This window comes from Trachemys scripta, chromosome 4, assembly GCF_013100865.1.
Source record: "Trachemys scripta elegans isolate TJP31775 chromosome 4, CAS_Tse_1.0, whole genome shotgun sequence".
NCBI lineage: Eukaryota > Metazoa > Chordata > Testudines > Emydidae > Trachemys > Trachemys scripta.
The window spans coordinates 12,103,310-12,122,942 of record NC_048301.1 but is presented as its reverse complement, the minus strand read 5'-3'; the positions used below and the strand labels follow the sequence as shown (position 1 = coordinate 12,122,942).

The 19,633-nt window shown below is 45.4% G+C and overlaps 1 protein-coding gene across 2 annotated transcripts in view; it reads left to right on the top strand.

Moving 5' to 3' along the window:
* ARMH4 (armadillo like helical domain containing 4) overlaps positions 1 to 19,633 on the top strand; it is a 112,474-nt gene that overhangs the window by 81,558 nt on the left and 11,283 nt on the right. For both annotated transcript variants that reach the window (XM_034768911.1, XM_034768910.1), the window contains exon 6: positions 18,656 to 18,687. In XM_034768911.1, the coding sequence (XP_034624802.1) occupies positions 18,656 to 18,687 (32 nt within the window). The remainder of the gene's footprint in view (positions 1 to 18,655; positions 18,688 to 19,633) is intronic.

Below are 19,633 nucleotides of genomic sequence, written 5' to 3'. Positions count from 1 at the left end.
GACGAAAATACCCTGTGGGGTGAGTAATGATCAGACAGTTGGGAATCTCAGCTACAGAAGAGAGTTTGTGACTTCCTTGTGTTTGCATAGCAAGTCAGTGTCAGGACTCATGGGTTCTTTCACTGGCTCTAAGTGTGTATTTTAGTAGATATTTGTGTTTGCAATGTTAACATAGGGAATGTTCAGCAATGTAATATCTGTTATGTACTAAATGAACAATGGGAATGTGAATATTTTCACAGTGCAATAAAAATAATTCGCTAAAACAGACCAGATTCTCAGCTGCTATGAATCAGCAGGGCTCTAGGAGCTGGCCCAGTTTACGTCGGCTGAGAATCTATTTCCGTGTGCGCACTCTCGTAGGTGGTTCACATTTCAGTAAAGTAGTCTTGCATTTAGTTTCTCGGTGCATCAATTGCTTTGGTACATGGTGTGCCACCATAAACCTTAATGATACAGCGTATTAGTACCTAGTGCCCATAGTCTGGAATGATGTGTGCTTGACGTACAACAAAAGTTGAGCTGGATCAGAAAACATACAGAAAATAGGTACTTTCTGATCTGTGTGTGTGGGTAAAAATCTGTTTGTTTTAAAAATCAGTAACCTAATCGGGGACTACAAACAAAAAAATGCCTTTATCCTAAACATATGGTTATTGGATGGTGACCTTACAGGTCAGAGTTAAGTGCCCTAATTGTGTAGTTCCGTACCTTAGCATGTTTGGATTTCTTTTAGCTCTAATCTTAATTTCCTGGGTTTGTAATGCTTATTTTAGGGGATAATGACGATATTCCTGTACTCTCTTTTATTCTTACGTCTTAAGAATGCTGAGGAATACTCAACTTTAACTCCATTTTAATGTCTTCATCTCCAGACAAAACAAAGAGGTGGTGGTAGGAATGAACCTAGTTGGCAGGTTTCTCTTAGTGTCACAAAAGCAGCCAGTCTGCAGGAGGAATTGAAAAGAGGAAAGGGCATCATCTTTGTCAGTCAGCTCATGAAGGCTGTTCCATGCAGGTCATGGGGGTGTGCGGGTGGGGGGAATAGAGGGGTGGGGTGGGGAAGAGAAGCTCAAAGCTCAGAGAGGTTGTGGAAGAAGCAGACAGGTGGGGTGACAAGGCTGACATCATATGTGGAGCAGCGGTGTGGCTAGGAATGGAAATTTGGATGGGCCCCCACTTTTGGGTGGTCGGGCAATGACAGACTGTGCCACCCGTTGGCCATGCCGGCTGGCTGTGCAGCCTGGCCAGGGCGGGGAGCGCTGATCCCTTCAGCTGCGCCCTGACTCTGCAGCGGCGGAAGAGAGGGAGCCGTTGCCTCGTTGCGGGGTATGGGCTGCTGCCCTTCAGCTGGGGGCTCGCGTCTCCTGCAGGCCGTACGGCCCCTGTGCGGGATTGGCTCTGGCTGCACTGCAGGGGCACAAACAGGGGCTTGCCTGTGCACGGAGCTTGGCCCGGACTCTGTACTGAGTTGCCCAGCAAAGTGCATCCTCTCCTGGGAGGGCTGCAGAGAGACCAGCCTTGCCGTTGCCACTGGACGTGCAGGAGACGAGCCGTGCAGAGATGCCGCTGGCCAATGGGCAGCCCCTGAGCACCTGCTAGCTCAGCTTCTCCCCGGATGCCACGCCCTGTTCCTAGCCCTGGTGCCCCCAGACACAGGGCTTCACCCGCTGAGCTGGGTGTGCGCATGGGGCAGCTCAGAAAATGGCAAGGCAGAACAGAGCGTAGCTTTCTCAAGAGCTGGCGCATAGCTCCGTCCTGGATTTCTGGTGCCTGAGTGATTCACCGGGCCGCTGGGCCAGCACCACACCCCTGCTCAGATTTGGGTGGGCCAGGATACCACCCAACCCCACCTGTGGCCACGCCCCTGATGTGGAGTAGGCACTGGGCCATGTCATGAGAATACATTAGATAGGTAGGATGGGGCATAGTTTTGTAGAGCCCTGAAGGTGATGAGAAACTTGACCTTAATCTCATGGAGAAGGCAGTGCCAGCAGGGGGACTGATGTGGTCAGATCAATAGGCTAGGAAGGTGGTCTCAGCTGCTGCTTGCTGTATGAACTGGAGGAGGAAAGAGCAGGACTGAAATAGATTCTGTAGCTTCTTGATCTGAGGCCAGGTCTACACTACAAACGTGCAGTGATATAACTACGTCGCTTCACACTCCTGAGCGATGTTGTTATCCCCACCTGACCCCCGGTGTAGACAGCACCGTGTCAACGGGAGAGCTTCCCCCACAGACCTAGCGACCGCCTCACAGGGAGGTGGATTCACTGCACTGATGGGGGAAGTACTCCAATCAGTGTAGTAGCGTCTTCACCAAAGTGCCACAGTGGCACAGCTGCAGTGCTGTATGTGAAGACAAGCCCTTAGATAATTTATGGTCCCCCGTCACCTCGGTATCTGAACACCTCCCTGTTTTTTCCCTCCGAAGGCCCTGGTGAGGCAAGGCAGTGTTGTTAGCCCCATTTGACAGGGAAGTGAGGCAGAAACAGACTGAGTGACTTGCCCAGGTCACTCAGGAAGCCTGTGGCATAGTAGGGAATAGACACCAGGACTCTGGCTAGCACACCCTAACCATTAGACCACACTCTGTCTCTGGAGAGTTTGTAGTACCCTTTGATGGGCGATGGAGGCTTGGATGAGAGTTCTATCTGTATGGCCAGAGGAAAGTTTGGCTCTCTAACATTAATAACAATGGTATTGTTCAGATGTCTGTAAATATTAGTTTGGTTAATTAGAAGCTCACACTGTGAACATTTGTCTGAAAACTTAAACGATAACCATCCACTTGACATTTGTCTCTTCATCCAACCGTTCAACTCTGGTTTAATTGGGTATGGAGGGAAATAAACTTATAATCATCATCAAATGAAAATATTTTGCTATGCGGATTTTTTAAAACATGCTGCCTCCTAGCAAAATACCATTTTCTCTATTGTTTATTTGGGTGATTAAGTACATATTCATTTTTTTTAAGGAAATTGATTTGACGCAGCATCTTGCCATTAACTTGTCAGAGCTGAGCAGATCGAAGAGAAGAGCATTTTTGTAAAATTGTCCTCTGTAGTCTCATAAAAATAAGTCATTTGCCTCAGAGAAAGAGGTGATATCTGTAATGTCATAGGACAGATCCTTTTGTGTCTCTGGATTAGTTTAAAGTAATCATTTTTATTTTCATCCTTTAAATATTCCTCTTTTGTTGGGAGAAAATAATATACTTGGAGATTTGTGTATGGCTCTGTGTAGACAAGCGGAGAATGGGTGGGGGTGGAAGAAACAACTCTAGTAAATTACAAAGTTTTGTGTGTGTAACAGAGATTTAAGAGCTGCATTAAAGAACACTAACAACCAGTTTTCTAACTGAAGACAAAGGCACTTTTACACATGTAACTGCTTTATAGGGTGACCAGATGTCCCGATTTTATAGGGACAGTCCTGATTTTGGGGCCTTTTTCTTATATAGGCTCTTATTACCCCCCACTCCCGTCCCGATTTTTCACACTTGCTGTCTGGTCACCCTACTGCTTTGGGGATATGATGTCTCAGCTGTATTAAATTGTGAATTATAAACTTAATGGAGGCAGGCTCTCTCATTCTGGCTAGAAGTGAGGAAATCATTTTGAATGACCAATACATTTAAACATTTTACACTTTGGTTTGCTTAGACTGTTGCTGGCCAATATTCTCTTGGTTTCCTTGTGCTCCCCCATCTGTCTGTCTCCATCTGTTGTCTCTTGTCTTATCCTTGGTCCCTGCTCCAAAGAGCTTACAATCGATCTTTTTATTCTGTGTCTGCACAGTGCCTAGCACAATGTGATCCTGGACCACGACCCAGGCTCCTAAGTACCATGGTAATACAAATAATCAATAATAAAAACAAATTAAATTGTCTTCAGAGTTGCACCTTCATGTCTGTGCCACAGGATTGTTTCCCATCCAAATTCATGTTGATGTGAATTGCAGGTAATGGCAACTGTTAGAACAAAAATATAGATCTCCTAAAAATATAGAGTTAACCAGCAGTTTACTGACTTCTGAGAACAGTAACCAGTGTGCATTTCTTCCCGTATATTTCATGTAAAGAACTATAGATGTGCCTATTGGTATAACTGCTTAATTGCAAGCTGCAAGTACTCTGGGTAAAAAATATATATTATCTTTACATATTACTGTAGTGCATAGGGGTTCCAGCCCAGGATAGGGGACATGTGCCAGGTGCTGTGCACACTCTGGCGACATCTACACTTATAGTGGCATGTAGAATACAGGCACTACACATGTAGCTACACGCTGCAGTGAAAGGCAAGCTGCGTCGACGCTTATCGCGGGAGTGTGTAGCTACATGCAGCAATGACAGGCTCCAGCAGCGGGACATTGCTAACAATAGCAGTGTAAACGTGGGAGGCACTGCTGAGGTGTGCAGAGAGCCATGTAGGGTATATACTTTGGGGGTTCAGGCATGTAGGGCACTGAACTCGCTTTAGCAGTGTAGACGGTAAGGCACGGCTTTTTATACCCGTGCTAGCTGGGCGTGCAGTGTCAGTATTCTGCACTCTTCCATAAAGAGTCAAAGGAAGTATTATTATTCCCATTTTACCAATAGAGAACTGAGGCACACAGAGAGTAAGTGACTCACCCAAGATCACATAGGAAGTCTGTGGCAAACTCAGGTTGTCTGAGTCCCATTCCAGTTCCTTAAGACCATCCTTCACTCGTCTGTCCCCAAAGTCACTGTGTTTATGCTCATTAGCATCAAGAAGATGACATAGCTCTTGTCCAATGCCAAGCTTTGCGTTGTCCATCCTGTTCCTGGGATGAGCCATACTGCAAAGTGAAGCCGATAATGGTCTGTTTGAGTGATGCAGCTAGAGAGCAACATGTTGCACAGTACAGAGCCTTGAAAGTCTCCCTAAAGGGAGCTGCAAATGAAGAATTGCTTTAGTTCCTTTGGGCCAGTTTTTGTGGTCCAGGGGACTGGCAAAGGGGTGTGAGGCCTTTCACATCTAGGCCTCATTGTAAAATCCCAGAGTCATTATCTCATAGCTTTTTGATGGTTGCCTTTATGAAATGAGTCATGTTTCAGTCCAGCTCCTATCAGATGGTTGTCTACATTTAAGAACCACCTCCCTCATCACAACTGGTGCTAGTTTGGCCCCTTAGTTGGCAGTCTTGGCAGAGAGGCCAAAGGTGTGAATGGGCTAGGGTTGCCAGTTTTGGTTGGATGTATTCCTGGAGGCTTCATTGCATAGCAGCCTTTAATTAAAGATTAATCTTTAATTCCTGGAGACTCCAGGACAATCCCAAACGCTTGGCAACCCTAGAATGGCCTTGTAGGGGTATCTCACCCTACTCCTGGAGAAGGCTTATCGCTTTGCACGCTAACCTTTTACTCCCCCATTTTGGGGCAGCCAAGTGCTTTCTTTGAGGCAGATGATTATCCCAGAATGCACTTAGCAATTTCACCCTTGCAGAAAGCATAGCACTGCTTGCAGCCCTGTACAAGCATTTTCTAATTCCAAACAAATATCTTTTCAGCTTCTGGCTGGAAGCCTGGCAGCTTGGTGGATTTCCCTAGCCAAAGTCTTCTGGGGACTTGTGAAATGGGGGCACAGTATCAGTGGGCACAAAAAGGAAGTATAGAAACAAACCTCATGACTAAAGCCTGGTTCAGCCAGGCCCCATGATACCATAGGGTCTGGCTTGTGGACTTTATACCTATCTCAGGGGGAGAGATGCCAGTCCAGTATCAGACAAAGCTTAGGAAGTCAGTATGTTCCTGCAGAGTTTCTGAGGTCTGCCAGAGTTGTGCTGTGAGGCTTAAAAGCTACCTGGAAAGTTCCTGGATGGGTCTTCTTCAAACCCTAACGCTTCCAGTAACTCTTATGCACTGCAGGGCTTTACCCCAAGTCGGGGGCAGGGTTAAAAGATTCTGTAGGATTGCAGGATAGCTGGTGGCAGGGCCAGCCTGCAGAATTTAAAAGCTCTGAGTCCACTGATCAGTGAGTGAGCAGGGAAATAAAGTGTGACATGTCTGAATGTGAAATGACTGGGTGTGGCTCAGAGCTGTCACCATGTGTAGCTAACAACATTTTGTATTGTCAGGATCTTAAGACGTCAGCCTCTGTACTTCCTGCCTGAGCTCCATTTTTAGGTTTTTTGCCTGATGCCCTAAATCACCAGAACCTGGGTGTTTTAAACTTTAAAAGTCTTTGGATGCCTCTGACTATTGATATTCAACTGGGAAAATGAATGAGCTGATAGTATTTCAGTCCCTGAAGCGATGCCTCTTCCATTTTGTTTCATCTACTTCAGGAAGAAAAAGGGGGTTTATATATTTGAACCCACAGAGGACTCAGTCCTGTCGTCCTATCCCAGGCAGAAATTTTATTCATTTCAGTATTGGGTTTGAGTAAGGGCTGCAGGGTTGGACCCTAAATGACCTTTACCTATGGACTGTGTTGAGCCTTTCAGAACTCTTGGTTTTGACACTATCTGCTTTGGGTTATATACCTGGAGTTTTGGTGCTAGACTTTCAACACTGGCCTTTAAGAGTGTGGCTGAGTGTTATTGAAGTGTGGGAATTGCATGCACATTTAATTGTCAATGAAAAGCTTGTGAGCAGAATTTCAGATGTTGGTTTTGAAATCGTGGCCATGTATAATAATCAGGGGTATAACTTGTCTGTCCTATGACTGTAAAAATATAGTTATTTGGAGATGACAAATGTAAAAAATAAAAAAGGATAGAACAAGCACATTGTCAGTTTGGTTTCTATGCTATGTAAAGCATCAGGAGCACGTGAATGACAGAGGAGACTTCTGTTGCTGTGAGAGCCGGAATCAATTATTTATTAATCTTCACCAGAAGGTAACATCCTAGGATGGGAAATGCATTTTCTTAGTTGGGGAGGGGAGAGGAGGAAGGGAAAGTGAACAGAAATATTAGTCTTTTTATCAATGCGTTGGAGTGGATAATTAGGCAATTACAGTTATTACAATTATTAAATGTGGACAAAGCAGGAAGCCCAGAGGAATTACTTTCCAGAATTCTGAAGGGAGCAGCGAGGGAAGCCGGAAAAAGCCTTTGGCAAAGCGATTTGACGGTTCACTGTGGATGGAGTTAATACGGGAGGTCTGGGGTGTAGCCAATGTACTGCAGCTCAGATTTGGGATAACACAGAGGAGGGTTCATGAAACCAGGTCAGTGAATCTGAGTTCGTTTGGATGTGGAAAGTATTGGGAACAGTGAGAAACATGATTAAGGGCCACATATGAGGATTCGGGGGAGGAAATTATAATTAATGTGCTTAGGTTATTTTTATTTTCCTTGGGAGCATCCTTCAGGCCTCTGTCTGAGCCTTACTTTACCCCACTTTAACCCTACCCTCAAGGCCATATATTGCAGTCATCATCTTTTCTGGCAGAATGAGGCTGGATAAGACTTTTCAGACTGTCATTCTCCACAGTTGGTGATAGGCATTGACTCATGTGAAGTACCCATTTTCCAGAGCTTGTGTGCATTGCTTATATTCGGAGAGATAGGCCAAGGTCCTTAAAGGTATGTAGGACCCTAACTCCCCCTGATTTCAATGAGTTAGGGACCTAAATACTATTTAGGATCTGGGCCCTACAGATTAAGGGCCGTTCGCGTTAATGGAGCTTCGTCAGCGTTAATGGAGTTATGCGGATTTACACCAGCTAAGAATCTGGCTCCAAGAACTTTCTGAGGTCTGAGTGTTACTGATAGATGGCACTAAAAGAGAGGACATAACTTTTGCTGGATTTCAGGAAGCCTTTTGTTTCATATCATGCAGTTCCTTACAAAGTAAGAGAACATATCGCAGACAAAGGGTTTGCTGAGTGAATGGAGTAGAGGACATTCTGCACCTTGCAGAATGGGGATCATTAAAATTAAATCTGAACACAGAAGGCTGTTGAAAAGGGCAGAAGGACTGTGTTTATTTACAATGTTTTTTTTATATCTGACCAATGGAAAGTTTAAACTCATTTTAGAAAGGAAGGGAAGGAGACAGCTGTTAAGGCAGTGAGAGTTGGGTTGTCTCGCTGGGGTTTATAATTAGAATTGGGGCCCTAAAGCTGATCAAAAAACCCCAAACATGTTAAAATCAATCAGCTCGATTCGGTCCCTGGGTTTGGGCAAAATGAACTCGTCTGAATTTCTGCCCAAGCCCAAATGCCCTCAGTTTGGGAGTGTTTCCCTCCCCACGTATACCTCTCTGTGGCTGCACGGAGCAAGCAGACTGCAAATCACATTGTGATTCTGTGGCAGAAATTTAGACTTCCTGGACCACGCCATCCCTGGTATAACTCAGCTAGAAGTCAAAGTAGTAGTAATAATAACTTCGAGATCAATCTATTTTAACCCAGAATGACTAATTCTTTGTGTGTGTGCGCGTGAGAGAGAGACACACACACTTCAGGGTGCAATCCAGACCAGCGAGGGGCTGTGTCACCACTTGACCTGCAACCTGGGGTGCCTCACAATGCTTTGGTGCCGTAGCTCCCAACCTGGACTCATCCCAAATAGCCAAACAGCATACACTCTGAGTGTCTGTATAGCCACACCCTGAGGCCAGCAACTCTGTCCCCAGCAGCACACCAGCCACACTTGGGCTTTCAGCAGCATTGGTTACTACATGCAGGGTCACCCCAACACATTTCCAATCCTGGATTCCCCCCACCCCCACACAAATGTGTGTTCCGCACTGCGCAGCCCTCTCTTAGACAATCCAGATATATTGGGTCTGTTGCCCCTCTACAGTTTGCCATTTAAATGGAGTTACCCACACAGCACTGGATTAGTTTTGATAAAAGAATAAAACAAGTGTATTTAACTACAAAGAGATTTTTACGTGAGTACCAGTAATGAGGCATTGAAGTCAGAAATGGCTACAAGAAAAATAAAGGAAAACATTTTCTAAACTTAACATACTAGACTTGATTCAAGCTACAGCTCTTACCATATGCTTCTAGCAACAGGGCTGACCAAATTCGAGGTCAGGATCTTCTCCCAAAGTCCAGAGGCTGTTTCTTTTGTCTTAAGTGAAAAAGAGAGATGAGTAGAGAGAGAGAACTTGGGGTGTTCTTTGTCTTACCTTTATAGTCCAGCCTCCCTTTGAGTTGAATTCCTCAAAGCAAAGTTTATTCAAATAATAAAGAAGGCAGCATGGTATCTGGTGGTGAAAGATGTTCCATGCTGTTTCTTCTCACTTCTGTTTGCTGAAATGCAAATTTTCTTTGTCTCCTGTCTTGCCCCTCTCACTGTCCGAGGATTTTGTTTACAATTTATATTGCACACGTTCCTTTTTTTAAGACCTGCTTGACCAGTCCTGCCTAATTGATGGTAGTGGGGTTGAACATATGCCACCAACATCATTTAGAGGGAATTTATAACTTTATATATAATATTGCTACACACATTTCATCATATTAGTGACTAGTGAGTTGTTAGTTTTCAAATGATACCTCACAGGGCATATTTTGTACAAAAGTTATTACAATAGTGTGTCGGGTGTGAATACAGGGGTGCATTCGGTCACTGTGTGTGTGTGTGAACTATATTTACCCACTTTCATTCTTACGGTTGGTATTTATAGCCACGCCACATGCCCTATTGAGATGCATGTACTTCAAAAAGAGAAAAAAGTGGGGAACTGTTCCACATTTCACCTTCCCAAATTCTCGGGACTCCACAGAGATTGAAGATGGTATAGATTCATAGATTCTAGGACTGGAAGGGACCTCAAGAGGTCATCGAATCCAGTCCCCTGCCCACATGGCAGGACCAAATACTGTCTAGACCATCCCTGATAGACATTTATCTAAAATAAATTAATGGAGATATCCCATCTCCTAGAACTGGAAGGGACCTTGAAAGGTCATGGAGTCCAGCCCCCTGCCTTCACTAGCAGGACCAAGTACTGATTTTGCCCCAGATCCTTAAGTGGCCCCCTCAAGGATTGAACTCACAACCCTGGGTTTAACAGGCCAATGCTCAAACCACTGAGCTATCCCTCCTCAATGATCCAGAGTATGCTGTCATACAATGTTTGAAGGGATTAGGAAGACTCAGTAGCTGTCATCATTTGTCACTTTATGTAAGTACATTCAGTGCTTTTTTTCCAAGGCCTAGGGCTCAACTAAACAGTCCTCTCCTTTCCCCGGCCACCCCCCTTCCCCTGTAAGTTATTTTTGACAAAGTGTCTCAAAAGCACCACTTTCAAGGGCTCTCCACTTTCATCCCGGAGCACTTAACAGGCGGTTAGATGTGATTCCCCTGGAGAGGGAGGTATTTGGCATGTGCTTTGTTTGGTATTGTTGGGGGAGCAAAGTGGTTGCAAGAATTTTCTGCTAAATAGAGCCCACTGTGACCCTTAGGCTCCTTTTACTTACCCCACCCTGAACCAGGAGCAGTCCCACAGAAGCCACTGGGGTAGAGGCCGCGTAAGAGAGAGGTGAATCGGGACCTGTGGGTAGAATTGAGAAACGGTGCATCCTTTTATATAGTACAAAAGCATCTGCCTCAGTTAAACCCCTGTATGCTAACTCAGATCCAACAATCCATTGAGATCAATAGAAAAACTTACATTAACTTCAGTGGGCTTTGGATCAGGCCATTAGACACTCGAAGCCCTACTGACACGTGCTCCACTGACATCTAACTGGGACACTTGCACAGCATGGAACTGGAACTTAGACTTTCGTCTGGCTCCTAGGTTTGCAAATTACACCTACTTCTAGACACAGGAGTTGAGCCACTGTAATTACGACCAAGGGAGTGTGTAAGAGGAGCTAACATCGACCACCAAGCACGTCACTTCTGAATATGGTCTGTTATCTTTCAAACATCCATTCTAGAAAGGAAGAATTGACAGTATTGCCTCAGTTCGCTGGTATAGAATGAATTGCCTCTCTCTGGACACACAACAGAATTTAAAATTGACCCTAATTGATTAAGCAGGATCATGTCAGTAGTCCTGAATCATTAGCACTAGCGAATGGTGTAGGGTACCAGCTGCAGTATGTACTCTGGCTTAGGAAGAAAGGTGATCGAGCTGTAGTTCAGACTGTCTGCAATGTGGTCAATAGTTCAAACATCATTTATTTTTTTTTGTACAGAGCTTTCACTATTGGCACCTTCCATTGAATAATTCATGTGGGATGTACGTTGCCAGAGAGTCTCTTCAAAAACGAAGTCAGGGTTCGCTTCCAAAGCTCCTTTTCTCTTCTGTGTTGTAAATCATATCTAATCTCTCCTGTCTATAAAGAGAGGCGATCAAAATATCCTTGAATTTAGATCAATGACGTCTTTATCAGAGCTAAGTCTGTTTCAGTGGATTTATCCAAGGTTCTTAGCGTTCCCAAAGCTTGTTACATTTTTATTCGAATCATCAGAACAAGACTTTCAATCTGTAGTACTTGTCTGGCCCACATCTCCATAGTATCTGAGCACTTCACAATTCATAATGTATTTACCCTCACAGCATCCCTGTGAAGTAGAGTATTGCTATTATTCCCATTGTACAGATGGGAAACCAAGGCACAGAGAGATTAAATGACTTGCCCAAGGTCACACAGGAAGGCTGTCATGGAACAGGAGATCCAACTCAGATCTCCCAAGACCTAGGCTAATGCCCTAACCACTGGACGACCATCCGTGTGTTCCTTGTAAGCAGTGGACAAAAGCATCTGCAAATATTTGGTTGAATGTGGAAACAAATTTTGATTCAGTATGTGCTCGTTGGGTCAAGTTAACCCGTGCAGCAGGCCAGCACAAGACTAACGTGCTGCCATGTCCCATGCTAACTGCTGCCATGTCAAAATAGGCCTTGGAAGTGAAATTTTAGTGTTGTCTAGGCCTTGAACAGGGCAAAATTTCACTTTCTGCATATTTTCAAGTGCCCTGACTTTACTAGCACGAATACTGGTGGGATGTGAATGATTAGCTCGAATGAGCAAATATTTGTGAAAAACCAGTTTTGAAATTCTCACTGTGTTGATCAGACATAAGTTACACACAGTTCTGCTCCCTGATTGGATGGCTTGCCATATATTACCCACACTGCTCAAACTGTGACTATTACAGTCAGACGTGCAAGTCAAAATCAATGCTTTCTTGGGTAGTTACCTTAGTTACACACAAATTACATATTTCAGAGTGGTAGCTGTGTTAGTCTGTATCAGCAAAAACAACGAGGAATCCTTGTGGCACCTTATTTTAATGTCAGTTCCATAAAATACATTATATAAATTACTGTGAAAATTATAAATTATACCTGGAAGTCTCATTGCTGGCGTAACTCTACTCCCACTGAAGTCAATGGTTCAGACTCCCCGTTGAGTTTGGCCGACACTGTTAGCTTCTGAGAATCCCTCACTTGCATGTTTAATTCTAGTATGCTTAGTTTGAGCAATCTAAAGACAAAGAATTATTCAGTGCAGAAATTTGTAAATGCAATCCGTCCAAGTGTTGCAATCTGTTCAGACATTTTGTGAGCAGGAGTTAGACAAAACTAGTTTAATAAATTGTCAGAAATTATTTGCTAATCTCTAAAAGATTTAAATGACAGTCACTAGTGTTCTCAAGGTAGATTTCATTTTCATGTGAAGATATTATCTTTAAGGTTCCCCTTTTAAGATCAGGACAGAATACTAATATTTTATGAATAATTATGTGTAATAGGGTACATCTACACTACAGCGGGGAGTCGATTTAAGATACGCAAATTCAGCTACGTGAATAGCGTAGCTGAATTCGACATATTGCAGCCGACTTACCCCGTTGTGAGGACGGCGGCAAAATCGACTTCTGCCGCTTTTTGTCGGCGGCGCTTACTACCACCTCCGCTGGTGGAGTTAGAGCGCCGATTTGGGGATTGATTGTCGCGTCCCGACGGGACGCGATAAATCGATCCCCGAGAGGTCGATTTCTACCCGCCGATTCAGGCGGGTAGTATAGACCAGACCATAGAAGCTATATTCACATATATAATCAATGGTAGCTAAACAAACTGCACCTGCTGTAAGAACAGTTCTCAGTCTTACTTTCCATATTTGTATATTCAAAATAATTGGACAGTACATGCTTTTTTAATCACAACAGTTCTGTCATTTTTCCCCTTTAGTGCTAAAATTAGTTTTATGTATTGGTTCACAATAAAATCAATACTTTGTAATTCACTATAATCCACAAGTTAATGACAGGAAATTACTTTGAAAATCCCAGTCAGTGAAAGGGCAAGGACAACAAGTGTTACTGATGTAATAGCAAATAAACTGTCCTAGGGCATCACCACATGTTCACATGCTGTTCAGTTCAAAAACTCTGTGCACGCCGGTGGACTTCATGGGCTCCTCATGAGTCTGAAGTCAGCTCATCTACATGGGACTGTAGAGGCCTTTTGCTGGGCCACTTTATTATTTATTAGTAACTTGAACACATACTTAAATATATTGCTGAACTGGGGCCTATTTTAACAACAAATGGTCAGTGCATAAGGCAAATAGGGGTGCATGTCTCAACGTACGTGTGTCCTAGAAGACATCCTAGTATTCTTTTGAAGAGTGAGAGAATGAAGCAAGCTTTAATATTCTTTGAAAGTAGGGATTAGAATGTTATACTATCCTCTCCCCAGTGGAAGTATCAGCCTCTTATATAAGAATTGTTAAAAATATTCTTACATTAATTGCTGCTTTAGAGATGCTCAATTGTTGTTCTTTTACAAGGAAGTAGGTCATTCTATTCATGAGATTCCTACTGCAATGTAATTATTGTGAAAAACAGATAACAAATGGGTTTTGTGCTTAACTTGAATTAAGGCAAATTTAGCATAATTAAAGCTCTAAGAAGCTATATTTATGTGTTTATATCTACGACTTCCAGCTAAATCTTCAAAATGTGCATTGAATTTTATTTTGGACCTATAACTATTCCAATACAAGTTTGAGAATTCATCAGACTCTTACTGCATCTAGCATAGGAAACTGGAATGGACAAAGAATAGTTTAGTTAATTAAGAAGCTCAGTTCTTTTATTACTTTATGCAACTTTAGCAGAATTTACTTGAAGATTTGCCATATTTTTTGCCATATTTTTGTTTTTTAAATAGAATTTCCCCATGCAATGGTGTCAGTCAGATATCACCTGCTTTCTCTTTCATTTTCTGTTCAGTGAAATATACAGAGGTGTCACAGGGTCACTCCTCACAGTGGCTTGACAGCCACAGCTGGGCCACTCCTTCAGTGGCTAGTGGAGGGACCCAGGCCCGGCCACTACTCCAGGCCCCAGCCCAGGGACCCTACAAACAGCAGCTTCCTGCTGCGTCTTCCTTCTTGCTCACTGTCTCTATTCCCTGGGCCACTTCCCTGCAGCCTCAGTTCCTTATGCTCCTGCCTCCAGCTCCTTTGTCCTCTTCTCAGGGCCTCGACCCTGTAAGTCCTGGCAGCCTGTCAGGAGCTTTCCCTAGCTCCCCTGGTCCCTGCTAGCACCTGCCCTTCCCCAGGTGCTGGTCTCTTTGTAGCCCTCTAGGAAGCCAGTCTTTTCCCTAGGGCTCCTGCAGCAGACTAACTCCCTCTGGTCTGTAGCTTTCTTTTATATGGGCCGACTGGGCCCTGATTGGCTGGTCCAGCCACTGCCCTAATTGTCTGCAGCCGCCACCCTAATTGACTGTTTCCCCTGCAGCCCCTTCTTTGGCTGCCTGCCACTCAGCCTCCCTTGGCTGGCTTTAACCCTCTCAGGGCCAGTGCGGGGCACATGAGGCAACAGAGTAGTATTTCTCCTTGACATGCAAGTGAAAGTTACACTTTAGTTTTACCTGTAGTAGCACAATGCAGGGAGTATAGACCTATGTTTTTCTCTCCGTATTTCCCTTGCTTAACTTAATATTCAAAAGGGAATCCAATTCAAAACAAGCACTTCTTAAAGGCTGTTGAAGACCCATGAATGGGGCTGGAGAAGAAGGCATCTGTGTGTGTGGGGGGTGTGCGTTTAAGTCACAGAGTGTATTTGCTTCTGCTCCAGCCCACTGGCATAAGTTAGAACAGTTCAGTTAGATCCTGTATATGCTTCTTCCTGATCTAAACAACAGTGTGACTGTGTACTTGTCGTTTGCCACATTTCTTCCATGGCTGCATTTCAAAGTGTGTGTGTGAGACTGTGTACCCTGTATTTGTTTAGGTATGGAAGATGCTATGTTAAGGAGAAGGTATTGTTGATTATGAAAGGGGCACTATCCAAATTGATCCAAACCTTTAAAATTGGCTTAGTTTGGTTTAGTAATCATGACAGGGTTTGGACTGGATCTTATTTCTGCCCACTCAGTTTGTCTATCCCTATTTTTATCTGACAGATTTAAAGGCCATTCTCTCTTGTCCCCATTGCTATGCCCTCTCACCCACCCATGTAGGCCTGGCACAAACAATGAAAGAAAACAGAAGTTAACAAATGACTAAGCATGAATTCATATGCTAGTAAATGTTAGTAAACAAGGCTGCAGCTGCAAAGTCATCACACATGACCCTTAATATTTCTTTATTGACTACCTGCTGGTTATTTACAAGGCCACTTGTGAATTTCAAGCTTTGTCCATTGTTAACCTCTGTTTTGTTACATCTGTTTTCTTTGTTAATGCAAGGCCTATAACCCATAACATTTTGATGCTCTAAGCCTCCTTAGACTGTCTTGTAAAAGTGCTTTCAGTGGCGCTCTTTTAATATGCCAACAGGCACTCTTTAATACTGCAAGTGAAATCTTTGAAGTGATGCCCTAGAGGGATGTATCCTTTATAAATCAGGTATCTCTCCATGAAGGAAATGTGTCAGATTACATTTGGGATCTAATGTAGCTTGGGGAAAATATTACCTGAAAGAACACCCATCCATCCAAAATTATGAACAGATCTAATCTCTTCCGCAGTGAAAAGGGGATCCTTGACTACTGTTTAAAACATAATCACTGTACATTGGTAAAAGAACTGTTTTTCACTAGTCCACTGCCTCTTACCTATGAGAGAGACATCCATATAAAACGATGGCAGATGTCCAAAGGCTAAGCATTTTGTCTTCAATGCCCTGTGGCTGAATCTAGCAGTGCCAGTAGAATTAATAAATGGTGCTCCCACTGTTAATCATTTTGAGTTCTTTGCGATTATCTTGATGTTTAACTCCATAGTGCATGACACCAAGCAGGGTTTAATTCTTTGGTATGACATGAGTTATCTTAACTCTGAAACTCTCAGCTGGTGATAGCATGAACTTGCAATCCATTTGTAACTAAACCAGAAATCCCTTGGGAGGATACTCCCAGTTCCAGTGAAGTCCCATGACTGACCTAATGAAGTCCCAGACTGGTGTATTGCTCCACGTGGGACTGTATGTACTCCATTCCCTAGGAAAGAGTGTAACAAAAGTCACAAATCCAGCTGTCATAGCAATGAACCTACAAGGGGACAGCTCGTCTAGGAGTCACCAAACGGACCAGTGCTGGTGCAGCACCATGGAGAGCTCCTTGGATGTCCCTTTGCCACACAGCAGTAGACGTCTGCAAAGTCTTTTGAGTCCTCTCACCAGCACACAGCATTCCCGTAGCTGCTAGTTCAGCGCCTTCAGTGGTAGCAAGAGCAGACTGTCTAGTGTAGAAAGTTCACCAGTGGCCACAGGTGTTTTAACCACCATGTCTTCTAGGCTTACTCTGAGCAATGGTAAGTAATACAGTGCTGAATGCACCAGTAGCTGGTCTCCACTCGTGCTCCCACCATTTCTGCGATCAGTAGAATTGAACTAGTGGGTACAACAGTGGGAAACATTGGGGGAGAGGGAAGGAGACTGGAGCAGGCCCCTTCCCTAAGGGGCCACATTTTAAGAGCTGTGTGCACCAGATAGTCCTGCATAACCCTGCATGACCTTCCTGTAATTGGGTAGAAACAGGGAATTATCTAGTTATCTTGTGCCCTTTCTCCTTTGGATGTGTGCAGAGTGGTAGGGCCTGAGCAGATTTTGCCAGGGCAGATGCCGGCACTCTGCCTCAGGGACTGCTTGAGGGAGCATGCTGAAGAGTGCTCCTGAAACCAGTCGGTGAAAGGTGTAGTGTATGTCCCTTCCAGCACCAGAGGCCAGCAGGTGGGCAGTGGGGACTCAGACCTGTCTTCACTCTCACCACAGTCCTCAGGGGATGCTAGGTCAACATCTTGCCTTGATCACACATAGCTGAAGTAAGAAGACCCTTGAAATGCTCTCCCATTCTAGTGCACCCACTCTGGACAAGCCAGAACGCAGCCCTAGGCATAAGAGCTGTCTGTGAACCTAATGGGGAAAGGAGTTTTCAGTCTCCAAGATAAACGTACTGTTTTACAGAGAAAAGAATCCTTCTGAATGGGAGAGTTCAACAGAAGCAGACAGCCACACTGTCTGGAGAATCTACAATCAGGGCCGGCTCTGGCTTTTTTGCCGCCCCAAGCAAAAAATGCCCAGCCGGCCGGAGCAGCAAGTGGGGGGGAGGGGAGAAGGAAAACAAACCAGCAGCAAAGGTGGGGGGCGGGAAACAAACCTGCCCCCGGCCGGAGCAGCGGGGGGGAGAGAACAAACCGGCAGGCCACAGCGGCAAAAGAGGGGGGGCGGGAAAAAAACCTGCCCCCGGCCGGCGGAGGGGAGAGAACAAACAGGCCAGTCGGAGTGGCGAAGGTGGGGAGGGCGGGAAACAAACCTGCCGGAGGGGGGGGGGGAGAGAACAAACCAGCCAGCCAGAGTGGCGAAGTGGGGGGCGGGAAACAAACCTGCCCCCGGCTGGAGTGGCAAGTGGTGGGGAACAAACTGGCCACCCTGCTGGAGCGGCAAAGGAAAGAAAAAACAAAAACAAACAAAAAAAATACCTGCGGGGCGGTGGGAGCGTGGGTGCAGGGAGACTCCCGGCCTTGCAGACCCCGGGCAGCGGGCGCGGTGGGGAGAGAGAGAAGGGGAGTGGCCGGGGCTTCCTTAAGCGGGGCGCTTGCCACGCAACACTCCCGCTGCACTACCTGCCGGGAGACCTCTGCGCCGCTCCGGTTGGCAGGCAGGGAAGGACGTGGGCTGCCCTGCCGGGCTTGAGGCAGGGCGCTCCCCTCCTCCGCCCCCTACAGGGCGGCGGGAGCAGCAAACCAAAAAGAAAAAACCTGCAGGGGCGGCCAAAGCAGTGAAGCACAAAAAAAAAGGGTTAGATGGAATGCCGCCCTTTGGAATCTGCCGCCCCAAGCACGAGCTTGCTCGGCTGGTGCCTGGAGCCGGCCCTGTCTACAATCGACCACTCACCACCAGATTTTTCCCCATTGCAAACTCTATACACATGCTGGGATGAGGGAACCAAACGTGGAACATTAATCTTTATCTTCTTTTCTTTTTCCCTCTTGAGTCCAGTGAGGCCCGGATCATACAAAACGATGCCAGTTCATCTCCCATCAAGCAGAATTTGTTAAAGTTTCTTTTCTGGCTGATTTGCTGCATTCGGTCTACTTAATAACTGAGAAAATATGAAACCTAATGAAAACCTTTTCCATCTGTCAAGTTTATTGTGGCTATTTGTAAACAGCATGGTTACTTATGTTATATTAATTAGATACAAACTATGACTGCATTCATATATTTTTTTCTTCCTTATTTTTTAGTGAGAAGCTGGATGGAAAAGCTAAAAGATAAGGTAGGAAGCTCTTTATTTCCCTTGATTGATTTTAAAGACAATTACATTTGGACTTTTGGAAAAAAGAAGTCTAGACCGGTGAAGTTATTTTGGGGGAGTTCTATGGGTCACTGAGATCTGGCCGCATAGCTTCTCTCCTTCCATTTCCTGGTTCATGAGAGGGAGGGAGCATTTCTCTTTCCATTCCTGGCTGCTGGAAAGGCTGACATTTTTTTTCTCCCTCTTTCCTTCTTGTGTCCCTGGAGGCCTGGGAAGGGTTCTCAGTTGCTCTGCTCTGTGGGCGTAGCACTGCCCTCAGGCAGGGAGGGTGCCTGTGCCTAGTGCTGTTTGCTCTACCGAAGACTGAGGTGACGTACCCCCATGAACATGCGCTTCTAAAGCACAGGGGGAGTGTGACTGTTTTTAGGATATGATAGTTTGTGTTCCCTTGTCCGAGTGCAGCACCCCTCCTTGGTACCACTCACGTGCCTGTTCTAAACCCCTGCACATCGGATTGCTGCCCGACCTTCCTCCCCTCTCCCTTCCGGACTGACCTCCGCTGTGAATCCCTCTCCTGGCACAGTGTCAGGGTGCGTCTATACTGGGTCTACACCTGCAGCTGGCTCAGGCTGCGGGGCTGTTTTATTGCAGTGTAGACTTATGGGCCTGGGCTGCAGCCAGAGCTCTGGAACCCTCCCACCTCAGAGGGTCCCAGAGCCCAGGCTCCGGCCTGAGCCAGGATGTCTACACAGCAATGAAACAGCCCCACAGCCTGAGCCCTCTGAGCTCGAGTCAGCTGGCCCGGGCCAGACGCGGGTGTCTAATTGCAACGTAGACACACGCAGAGAGAGCGCGCGCGCGTGAGAGAGTTGTCGGTGGACTCAGGGAGGACCTCTTCCACCAACTGCAGGGTGGGACTCAAACAGCTTCTCAGACATTGCCCAGGGAGAAACACGAATTTCGTAAT